The sequence below is a fragment of the Zingiber officinale genome, chromosome 5A (genome assembly GCF_018446385.1).
Source record: "Zingiber officinale cultivar Zhangliang chromosome 5A, Zo_v1.1, whole genome shotgun sequence".
In the NCBI taxonomy this organism is placed as follows: Eukaryota; Viridiplantae; Streptophyta; class Magnoliopsida; order Zingiberales; family Zingiberaceae; genus Zingiber; species Zingiber officinale.
The window spans coordinates 149,171,664-149,184,069 of NC_055994.1; the positions used below are offsets into that span (position 1 = coordinate 149,171,664).

Consider the following 12,406-nt stretch of genomic DNA (forward strand, 5'->3'; position numbering starts at 1 on the left):
CCTGGCTACGCCCTTGCATAGATGTCGACGAGAGTGGTGTGACCTACACTCAAGAAAAGCCTATTTTCACGGTTGGTTCATCGGTCAAGTTGATTCGCGAGTCGCTTAAGACTAAGAAGATCACAAGAACAACCTTTTTGAGTTCTATACCATATCGAAAAAATTGCAATGTAAGAAGATTACAAGAACAACATTTTCACTTATCTTATTTCATAGGATCTTATAAGTAAGCACCAAATTAAAGAGTCTAGCATAAGGTATACATGGAAGGCGAATGACTCTACAACTTTGGTGACACGGCTTGCCGAGCTAGAGTTATGAGGTCCTTCCTCAAAATTTTGCCGGCGGGTGATCTCGGAACGGTGCCTATGAAGGCAACTCTCCTGATCTTCTTATAGGGTGCCACCTGATTCAGTTTCAGTAGGTCAATTACCTAACAATGAAATTAGGATTTTAGAATTTAAAATTTAGTGTTTATTACCTGAGAAGCAACAAACTGCATCACCTCCTCACTTGTCAGTCGACTATCACTCGCTCTCACCACAAAAGCCATGGGCACCTGCCCTGCCTCCTCGTCCTCCAACCTGCAATATCACCACCACATCTTTGTCATTACGACGAACAACAAGGCGGTTGTATGTGTTCGCGGGCTTATAACAATTCTTTTCAAATTCTTGCATTAGGATTCATGCTTGATAGGTGTATTAGTTATGCGATTTAGAGAGCGATGTGCTAGTAATTGGTATGAGTACGAAGGAGGTAGGAGACGAAGACTCACGGCACGACCGCGGCATCGAGTATGTGAGGGTGTGTTGCAAGCAGAGCCTCCAACTCTGTTGGGGTAACCTGCAATCCAATTCACAATTCAATGAAACATCCAAGTGAGCTACGGAGTTTGAATTGGTATCGCATCCAATGTGGCGGGAAGAATTGTCGATAAGATTTTGAATTTGTTAGTTTGAGATGGAGGTGAGCTCACCTGGTAGCCGTTGGGCTTGATGAGCTCTTTGATCCGGTCGACTATGAACAAGTAGCCGTCCTCGTCGAAGTAGACCAAGTCGCCGGTCCTGAGCCACCCGCCGTCCGCCACCTCCTCCGCCGTCGCCACGTCATTGCCCAGGTAGCCCCACATCACCGTGGCCCCCCTCAGCCATAGCTCCCCCACCCCTCCTGGCCCCTCCGCCTTCCCTGTCGCCGGCGCCACCACCCTAGCCTCGAATCCCGGCAGCAGCTGCCCCACGCCCCTGCCTTCCGGTCGAGTCGATGCAGCTGCCGCGAAAGTCGCCGCCCCGCACGTCTCCGTCAGGCCGTACCCCTCCCTCAGCTCCACCCACGGGTACCGGCGCCGGAACCCCCTCGCGGAGGCCGGAGGCATCGCCGACGCCCCGGTGCCGATGCGTCTCAGCCCCGACAAGTCCCAATTTTGGGGGGACTTTGCCATCGCTGTCACCACCGGCGGCACCGCCGGTATGTTGGTCACCCCGTGACGCGCCACCGCTTCCATAGCCGCCGCGAGCTCGAACCGCGGCATCACTACTACTCTCGCGCCCGTCGTGGGCAGGCCCAGCGCGAAGAAGACCAGGCCGTACACGTGGCTCATGGGGATGAAGGCGAGGTAGACGTCGCCGTCGGAGCCGCTCGCCTCCGACGCCCACCGGAGCAACGACACCGCCGCGATGAGGTTCCCGTGGGTAAGCACCGCTCCCTTGGGCGACCCCGTCGTCCCCGATGAGTACAGCACCGCAGCGGGATCGGATTGCCGCCGTCCCGACGGCGTCGCCGCCATGGGGTCGCCCCACTCCATCATCTCCTCGGCCGACGGAAGCGCTTCATAGGTGGCGTCGGGCGGGGACGGTCGGCGGGTGAGGAGGGTGGGGAGCCCGGCGGCAGCGGTCTTGTGGGCCTCCTCGGGTGCAGCGATGGCGATGGAGGCGCCGGAGTCACGGACCTGGCGGACAACGTCGGCGGTGGTACAAAGTGGATTGGCGGGGCAGAGTACGGCGCCGGCTGCGAGCACGGCGAGGGCAATAACAGGGTAAAGAACAGAATTCGGAGCGAGGAGGAGCACGACATCGCCGGGGCGGATGCCGAGGCCAAGGCTGAGTGCAGCAGCAAGGGAGAGAACAGAGCGACGTAGATCGGAGAAGGAGAGGCCCTGGCCGGAAGCCAAGTCGAGGAAAGCGAGTCGGTCGGCAGGCGGGAGTAGCGAGAGCACGAAGGAGGCAGCGTCGAGGGGGAAATCGGAGGACGGGAGATGGCGAGGGGAGAGGCGATGAAGAGAACGAAAGACGCCGGAATCGGCGCAGAAGCCGCTCCTCTGACAGTCCTCCGCCGCCATCACCTCCTCGCCCGCAAGGTGGTCGGCCATATGCTCGTAAGAAACAAGAACACAGCGTTGAAATTAATAGGTAGAGGAGAAATAACATAAAGCCAATAAATTTATTTATATAAATTGTCCAAAAACAATAATAGAAATATTAAAAAAATTAAACAATGATAATAATTATAAATATAGTAATATAATAGATTTGAAGATATTTTTTTTTTCTATTTGATTCATGTCAATCTTGATTGTGTACCAAATATAATAAATCATAATTAATTTAAATCAATTAGAGATTATTTCTATTATTATCGTTTGAGTGTTAACTTGATGAAACATTGTTTAGATAATGACTTAGTAAATATATCAACAATTTGATCTTTCGTAGAGATATAAGAAATCAAAAGTTGTCGAGTCGCTCTCGCGAACAAAATGAAAATCAATCTTTACATGCTTGGTACGAGCATGAAAAATAGGATTTGTCTCAAGATAAGTTACTCTAATATTATCACACCATATTTTAGGCATAGTAGTTGAGAAAAAGTGTAATTTTGAAAGAAGAGATTGTAGCCAAATAATTTCTTGCGTTGCGTTAGCGATAGTTTTATATCCAACTTCAGTACTCGAGCGAGAGACTGTAGATCGTTTCTTTGAAAGCCAGGAAATAAGATTTCGCCCAAGAAATATAGCATAACTACTAGTAGAATGTCTATCTTCGGGAGATCCAACTCAATATACATCATTGTAGGCAATCCACTCTCGTAAAGACTGACGATATAAAAGAAGATCATGTAGAATAATGCTTTTGAGATATCGAAGAATTTTCTTAATACATTTCTAATGATGTTTAGTAGGAGCATGCATAAATTGACAGACATGATTCACGGTGAAAGTAATATCGGGTAGTGTAATTGTGACATATTCTAGGGCATCAACAATACTATGGTAGATCTGGGGTCAAACATCGAAGAGGAGGATGAAGGTACAGTGAAACCATTCTCAATGATTGGTGTGGAGATAGGACGTGCACTATCCATTTTAGCTCAGTGTAGGAGTCCAGTAATGTATTTGCTTTGAGAGAGAAGACAAATTTCAGAATGTAAGAGAAACTCTATGCCAAGGAAAAAACGAGCATTGCTAAGATTCCGAATAGAAAACTCTTGACGGAGAAGATGTAGTAAAGTAGTAATGTCGTTTTAATCACTACCAGTTAGTAATATATCATCTACATAAATCAGAACAAATATTGAAAATTCCTCATTACATTTGTAGGATAAGAAAGAGTCTGTATTGAGCCAGAAAATCCCTGAGTATGAAATCAGGTAGATAGACGATGAAACCATACACGAGGTGCTTATCGAAGATCATATATAGACTTCTGAAGTTGACACACATATACTGAAAGTTGCAAGTGGATGAATCCAGGAGGTTGTTCCATATAAACAGTTTTTTCAAAGTGCCCATGAAAGAAAACATTGGAAACATCTAATTGACGTATTGACCAATTGAAACTTACAGCTATAAATAGTAACAATATGATGGTTGTAATTTTGACGACTGAATTAAAATTATCATTGAAGTCAATACCTGACTATTGATTAAAGCTTTTAGTAACAAGATGATTTTTAGTAACGTTCAATAAAATCATCTATATGATACTTAATTTGATAAATCCATTTAGAACCGATAATATTCATAAATGAAATACTAAGAACTAAACTTTAAACTTTAGATTACATTAGAAAAAAAAACATCAAATTTTATAATCACCATAGCACGTTTTCTATGTAAAATTAGAAGGTACTTCGATGAGCTTTAAATTCTATATATTAAAACGGAGGGAAAAGACAAAGTTCTGGACTTTGGACGTTGAAACCGTTGCATGTCGTATTAAGTTTCTATATATTAATTAATACTTTATTTATTTATTTAATAAAAATTGTTTTTGTCCTTTTCTTTTCATGCCGGCAGTTTATGTATATATATATATATATATATATATAAACAGTCAGCATGTCCGGCCATGGATTCTCATGTGTAAAATTCGGCCGATTGAAACGATAGTTTGTTGGGCTGGGTATGGTCCAGGCCCGATCGGCCCATTTAGATAATATGCTAAATGGGGTCCAACACACACTATCATGGACGGATATTTTAATAAAATAATGAAAATTAAATAAAAAATAAGAATAAATATAAAAAAGAATTATAAAAATCGGATGAAATTTATTTATTTTTTTTTAAAAAAAATATAGCTCGACCTACAATCGAGTTGAAAATTGGGCCAAGCCTAATGGAAACCAACCCTTTTAATAAACACAGGAAATATAAATCCCTTTATTCCCTCGATTACTTAGATTATACGAGACTTAGATAAATCCAAGTCGAGATTAGTAATTTTAAACTTCGAAAACATGATACAAACAATGTGCCAAATACCTATCTGATTGTGCAACATGTACTAATTAACTCCCACTTCTTTAAGCAACACCAACCTTTTTTTTGTTTTTTCAATTACCTTAATGATGATCAAGAGTGGCTTTACTCTTTCCTTAGTTCCTTCGTTGACTGATCCATCATAGCTTTAGTTCTTTGAATTTAGACTCAAAAGTTAGCAAAACATGCTTTTTTACCAACATTCTGGGCATTTAATTGATTGATGTAAGTCTATCACTTGGGTACCAATTATGTTTAGGGGCACATTTTGAGTATTCAATTGATGGTAGTAAAAGATGATTATAATCATCTAAGATGTCTCTCACAATCCGCCCCTAAGTAGTTATGTAAAGGTATAGTCAACTGTCAAGTTGATTAAGAGATGCGAGGAGTTTTTTATAGGTAGCAAAAGGTGAAATCGTCACCTTGGCGGCATTTCCAAGGTGGCCCCTCATTTTCTGAAAGGGAGAGAAATCACGGGGGCTTCGTCCAACAACAGTACAACATATGCAAGGAGGGGTTGAGGCAACGGGTAGAGCATTCTGCACCCACTGGAAGTGAACATCAGGACTGTTGACAACAATACCCTTGTATGAACCAACTACACTAACCCGTGAGGGCTAAGAGGAGTTTTTTTTATTTACTCCAACCCATGAGGACAAAGAAAAGGCTTTTTGGCACCACAATAAAGGAGTTTGAACAATGTTTGAAGTGTATTATTTATCAAATTAATTAGTATCTGTTTAACAATCATTGGTGTTAATTTCAAGCAACTTGCTTGTGTTATGTTCGTATTTATTTCTATATATACGATAAGTTTGATATGTCTCTCCGTTTGGTTCGTAAAATGAAACACATAAACTTCAAATCGATATTGATACCAAAGTAATTAATGTATGTCAAATGGCCATAAGCTTCACAAAATTCAGCCTTTTCATTTTTGTTTATATATCGTACACCATCGACAAGCCTAATCGGTCGTCATGAAGGACTAACAAATGTCTCTTGTTTGAACTCACTCATGTGGCCTCTCATGCACAATTAAGGTAGCCAAATGCAACAGAATGAAGATCATCCATATCCTGATATGTCGATCTCATTGCATTGGCTTGTAGGTCGAGTGAAGTCACTGTGCACGACGAATTAGCATCGGTGGTAATCGAGAACTGATTGTCGTAGCTCGTATATGAATGCTGAGAAGATTGGAAGGAATTCGAATTGAGAAGCACATCCTCAAGGTGCAACATGACTTCAGGGTTCATATTGGTATCTGAAACCGAAGATTGAGTTATGCTCATTTCGCGGGCGAATAAATAGTCTAATTCGCCTGTGTGATGTTGTGGGAGCTTGTTATTCAGCTCGTCTTCTTCAAGTCTCGATGTCGAAGAGTAACTTTGCGCTGTTTGAGCCTTTAACGATTCTATTTGCGCCTCCAAAGTTACAACCTATACAAAAAAACAAGGTAGGAAACCAATACCAACTTTAATCAAACAAAACCAAATTCATCCTTCAAATGATAAGGATGTAGTATAGATCGAACTACATTACTTGTTTGTACTAAATTGGCACTCACTTGTTGTTGCAATGCGAAGATGTGTGCCACGCAACCGTAAATAGGATCTTGCAGCCTGGCTTGAGCCTCGTAGGAGATGGTGAGGGCGGCTTCGGACCGTTGGGAAGCCGGGAGGTGGAGGAGGAGCTTCGAGAAGTTGCTCGCCCCGAACACTTTGTGGATAGCCTCAAAATGAGCAGCACCTTGGTCATGGCAGAAGTAGGGAGCAAACACACATCCTCTCACACACTTTCTCCTCAAGAACTTGCATGCACCACAAGGAGAGCCAAACCCTACCATCTTGAGCTATACTACTCAAACTCAATTGATGAATATCAATTGTTTTCTCGCCTTTAGGGTTTGTGATGAATCACCATCTCATTATAAACATTAATTAGAAGGTGGAGGTGGAGGTGGAGATCATTTTTTGGCGATTAATATATTGAAGTTGGTCTCCTTAATGGCCTACATTAGCCATTTTTCATATAAAAACATTATCTACAATTCTTTGAGTTATTTAGTAGTTTGTTTTTTAGCTCAACATTTCCGCATTCCTTCCATCGAAGATGTTTGACACTTAACCATGAAGAAATGACCCTCAAAACTATTTGCTAATTTTAAGACAATAGAAAAGTTAAACAAGTAGGGCAAACATAAAGAAAGAACTTAGAATAAATTTAAGAAGAAACAAAACACTTTAGTTTATTCAAAATGGTTACAATCGAGGAGAAAGATTTATGGTCACCTTTGTCTATAATCTTTTGACTGAATTAGTAAAGACATGGAGCCGTATAAGAGTATATTTTCATCGTTAAGTCGTGTTAGTCTTGACTATTTCTAGCAAGGACAAAAGTCTTTTTCGACATCAAAGTACTAAATTCTAAGTTCTTTCGGCTCACAATATGAAAAAGAGGAGGAAAAGGAGGAAGAGAAGAATAGAATATATCCAATGAAGGTCCATCAAAGTCTTTATTAAACCCTAAACTATATGCAAGACTACATCATTATAGTTTTAGCACAAGAGGTTATCATTCATCTTGGCTTTCATCTCTTTTTAATCATGACGATTTGAGTTGATTCGTACATTTTACTCGGTTTCAAGTAGGATTGAATCCTAGGTTAATTTGGTAGGATGCACTAGACGGGAGTCGAATAGAAACATAAATTGATAATTATTTCCATTTGTATACTTAGTTAGAAATGATTCGTTCTATGTTTGACTCGATTTATCCACTCTACCAACATGTTTAGCCAATTCCTATTTTTGGCCCTTTAGTTTTATCCAATTTGCTTAGCTGATCGTCCAAATCCTCGATCGTTAAGTCCGTACCCTAGTTTTGGGAATTCATACCTAGCTTATGACTTTAACTTAACTATATCCATACTTACAATAATTATAAACATGTAATTAGTCGATTAATTACTTCTATCATCGAGTTCAAACCGAAAATTGAACCGAACCAAATTAAGCTTAGTGTAAACTAACAATGATCAATTACATATTTATCACCAAACAGAGGCAACTTGACTCATGAACCTAACCCTAATTACAAGGTACTGGTCAAATTTGTCTGGGTAGCAAAAAAGATGGAGTGTTCCACACTTCAATTTGTACAAGAAAAAGTCCTCAAAATAGTGGTCAAGATTGACACTAGTTCTAGGGTTTAACCTCTGTTTGTCTTTCTCCTCCAACAAGCCTTGATTTCACCTCCAAGGGACAAAACCCTAGCTAGGGTTTTAGCTGCATCTGGAAAGCCACATGCTGAAAAATAATAGTCAATCTTGGTGCATGAAGTGATGGGCACAGAATCTGCTTAAAAAATGTGATCTGATGGATACATAAAGTGTTGTGATCATCAAACTTTTCATCTCTTAGGTTTGACCTTGAAATGACTTATTAAAGTTGCAAGAACATGCACATTGATTAGGTTAATTTGCAATCCTTGTCAGGTTCTACTACTGCTCAGGAAATGGGGTTTTGAGTCTCTCTCTTGTTGTTGAGGGGGTATTGGATGGGATTTTTTTTCTATATCCGATTGATTTTGATCAACTTAAGCTGCGGAAAATTGGACTGCAGCCTTGATCTATAAGTTGTTAGAAAATTTCACCTGTTTGTATGTTTTTAAGGATAATATTTATTGATGCAGTAAAAATCTACCGATGCCTTCTTCTTGTATGATGTAGTCGACTTTACAAGAATAACATGTGTCGGAGGGCTTGCCGAGAGTTGGCCTGACGAGTCGCCTTCCCTGCCTAAGTCATCATGGGTGCTTCAAGAAAAAGATACAAAATGTAGAAGATGAAAGGATTTAGGGTTTGGGTAGACATACTTCTTGTTACCAATATTTGTGCTATTTATATAGTGTTATGCTCCCAAACCCTAGCAGATTAATAGGTTTCAGGTTGTGATTCGCGGGTGCTTGAGAGGCGATGTTATCGGGGTAACCTTTATTGATATTCGATCTATTGTCATCCCTATCTGTGAATTATAGAGTACCAATTGTTGGTACGATCAAGTTATGGTGCTTTGGCGATTGTCATCTACTCAAAACATGAGTTCTTCACAGGAGTTGAATGAACATTCGAGAGTCGAATACACACTACACGACGGTCGAACCTATCCCTAAAGATCTCGGATTTTTATTTTCCTTCAGTACGATTGATGATGCAACTCGATCACATGCATCATCCATCTCTCCATGGAATTCTTATTGTTGGGTGAGGGTGGGGGAACAAAGGTGGTCACCTTGCCACTCTTGCCTGATGGTCACACAACACAAGACTGCTTTCAGGGTTTTCTCTATGCAGAAGGTTCTATTTTTAGTGAGATTTTGGAGGTTTGTAGTTGGGTGGGATGTGCACTCACTGTCCTATTTGGAGACAGATCTTCAAAGTCTTGACCAACAATTTATGATGCATATGCAATTTGATTTAGATGTTAATTAATAATAATTGGCAACCTTCAAAAGTAAAGAGTGATGGTTGATGGGGATGTTTGTCATTGTTGGTTTGATTGAAAGAGAATCAAGTTGCAACAAGACAAGGAATACAAAGCTTGTCCTTTGATCAACAGTCACCACTAATGGAAGCAAATGAAGGCTTAGAACAACTTCTCCGAGCGAGAAAGAACAACTTCTCTGAGCGAGTAGGAGCAGCCTCTCCTCTGGAATTGAACAGCTTGTGAAACTTTTCCGCAAGTGAAGATGGTTCTTAAAGCTGAGAAACAGAGAACAGAGAATGTGGAACCAAAGATGATTTCTTGGTTGGAGGATTTCAATCAACTGAAATGGTCAATAAAGTTAGTGAACCTCATTCGCAAATATTTCAGTATGTGGTTACTAAGTTTTCATTTCTCTATCAGATCTGAGATTCTTCTTCCATCATCAGAGATTGACAGGCTCTTCAGCACCTCCCTTCAAGGCATAATAATGGCTATCACATCTGTGATCGGAGATAAATTTGCCGGATATTGCTATGCTTTAGGTAATTCTGATCTGGGTTCTACTTAGAATTTCAGTGATGGGTTTAGTTGGAGTACCTGGATCTTTATGTTGTTTTGCTTCTGCAACAACAACAACAAAAAACAATATTCATCATTATTTAGATAATATGTTTACATGAATAATCCGCCTAAAAGTTTAACTATCAAGAGAGACAGAATCGACGTCTGCAAATTGTCATCGAATAGGATTTCAGAAAGAGCAAGTCGAGAGAAGTTGATCTGTGTCGAAGATGGCAAATAATAAGATAAAGAGAATGTTTTCTCTTGAAAGGCTAGGTTTTTTGTGATATACATACATGAGAAACCAAATGAACTATTCATAGCTGAGACAATAAGTATCACCGGAAGCCATACCGGAAAGACTGTCCCTAAGCTTGATCAAATGAGTAAGTTCCCTTGTCACATCTTGAACTGAAGAGACAACAATTCGCTTAGATTTGTCACCAAATCAAACATTCCCTACCAGTCTTCCTTCCCTAGAGGACTCATCCTGCAAATCTTCATGAAGAGAAAATTAAAATGAGCATGTAAAACATCATACCAAAGTTAAACAAAAAAAAAGTAGGAAGAGATCGATTGAGTTTAAACATGATAACAAACACATGTTTCCATTTAATAAGAAATCCAATGTCGTAGAAGGTAGATGGCTAATTTAAAATGGCCAAGCATGAAAACCAGATCACAATTGTTGCCGATAACATCCATTCTTGCAAAATGTATATGAAGCTTTAATATATATGTATCACAACATGTATCATACACGAAAGTTCAACTAGAGAATTGTTAGCTTGATTTTCAGTTGGTGCATTATCAAATAAAAGGACATCTAGAGCAAAGTTAGAACAGGATAATTCTATGAATAACAGGGTTGAAGATGACAGTGGAGAAACTTGTCTAAATTGTAGCCTTAGCGAATGCACCATGTTCAATCTTCTAACCGAGAAGCGTGGAGTCACATCAACAAATAGATCGTGCGCGTGTTAAAGAAAACATATTTGAAAATTTGAAGGCTAAGTTTTTGATCCCACAGGATACTACAATCTATTGAGAATTAAGGGGATGCAGATAGTAAGTTACAGAAACAGATGAGGCTAACAACATCAAACTTCATATGATCAAATGAAATCGTAATCAAGGATGATCAACAGCATCAAATTGACTTTATTATCACTAGCTTTTACAAAATGCAATCACCCAAGAAGGGAAAAAAAAACTCATTGCCAATGAATGTATCGTAAGTCTTCTGACTCAATTCATATATGACTTAGAACAAATTTATCCCCACTGAGAATACAAATTGAAAAATCATTGGTCTCGTCACAACCTAATACGAGACTAGCCAAAAATTATCTATCATTTTGAGTTGAATATAGGGATGGCAATGGGTCCAGGTTGGGGCGGGTTTGGCCAAACCCGGAACCCGCCCCGCCCTGCCCTATGAACCCGGCAGCACGGATCCGGGTTAGCCCCGCTAGACCCGCCATATTTAAAATATATTTATTTCAATATTAAAATATTATAAAATAAAATTTTAATTAAAATATTAATTATTAAATATAAGAAAAATTATAATTATATTAATAAACTATATATTTATTTATATATATATGGGTCCGGGATGGGTCCGGTTAAACCCAGGACCCGCCCCGGACCCGCCTTAGACCCATTTAGGCGGGTCTAAACCCGCCCCGCCAGGGCAGATTTGTTACGGGGCCGGGTTTGAACCCGTCCCATTGCCATCCCTAGTTGAATTTATATTTCGATAATGAATGCAAGCCCTGATTCCCACTTCACCCAATATGGTACCAATGATACACAACCAACAAAATATAAGCATTTCATACGTTGTGATCACAAAAGATAGGAGCTTCAAAGAGGAAAAGCACAAATTTTAGCTATTCCTTCACCTTCACCTTCACCTGGCGATTGATTATAAGTCAGACCACTTCTCCTTGAAATTAAATAAATTTGAAAGGGAAGGAACAAACAAGCACAATTCTTAAGGATCCAAAAAATTGAAAGGGATGGAAAGATCTTGAAACAACAAGCACAATTCTTGATCTTAAGGATCCAAAAAAATTGAAATATTTAGGAGAGAAATAACGAGAGGAGCATACCGTGATGGTAGAGGAGCCGCTTTGCCATTTTGAGTGCAATGTTGAGCACCACTGCTGGATATTGCCTGTGGCAACACAACGAAACAATATTTTTACAAATCTAACTTGTGCGAAAAAATCATAGCTAGAGATGATATTAAAAAACAAATTTTTGGTGTGCTAAAGTGTAAATTAAGTAAATATAATAATCTAATCAAATCTAACATACGGTGGAAATCAAAGAATTTTCTTTAAAAAAAGAAAGTTCTAAAGAAAGAATAACATATGTCCTTAAGAAAACAATATTTTGAATTTTAGAAGCACATGAAAAAAATAAGAATCTTTTATCAATTATCCACCTGGTGTAATAAACATATTTTAAAACTTCTAAGATTCTAAAACAGAAATCAATAACAAGGTCACTAGAAAATACTTTTATACAATTGAATTTGTTAAACAGATGATATTTAACAAGCCATTGCAATGGTTTAGACTAA

The 12,406-nt window shown here is 39.7% G+C and overlaps 2 protein-coding genes across 2 annotated transcripts; both read right to left on the reverse strand.

Annotated features, from left to right (window-relative positions):
* Positions 1–206: 206 nt before the first annotated feature.
* LOC121983380 (4-coumarate--CoA ligase-like 5) lies at positions 207–2,342 on the reverse strand. Its single transcript, XM_042536319.1, has 4 exons — positions 980–2,342; positions 779–846; positions 482–584; positions 207–406 (listed from the first exon to the last, which is right to left on the reverse strand). The coding sequence occupies exons 1-4, from the start codon at positions 2,336–2,338 to the stop codon at positions 281–283; spliced, it is 1,656 nt and encodes a 551-aa protein (XP_042392253.1). The 5' UTR covers positions 2,339–2,342; the 3' UTR covers positions 207–280.
* Positions 2,343–5,692: 3,350 nt separating this feature from the next.
* LOC121982391 (LOB domain-containing protein 29-like) lies at positions 5,693–6,660 on the reverse strand. The gene is made up of 2 exons (XM_042535418.1): positions 6,333–6,660; positions 5,693–6,204 (listed from the first exon to the last, which is right to left on the reverse strand). Exons 1-2 carry the CDS (start codon positions 6,609–6,611, stop codon positions 5,791–5,793), a joined length of 693 nt encoding a protein of 230 aa, XP_042391352.1. The 5' UTR covers positions 6,612–6,660; the 3' UTR covers positions 5,693–5,790.
* Between the last annotated feature and the right edge of the window lie 5,746 nt (positions 6,661–12,406).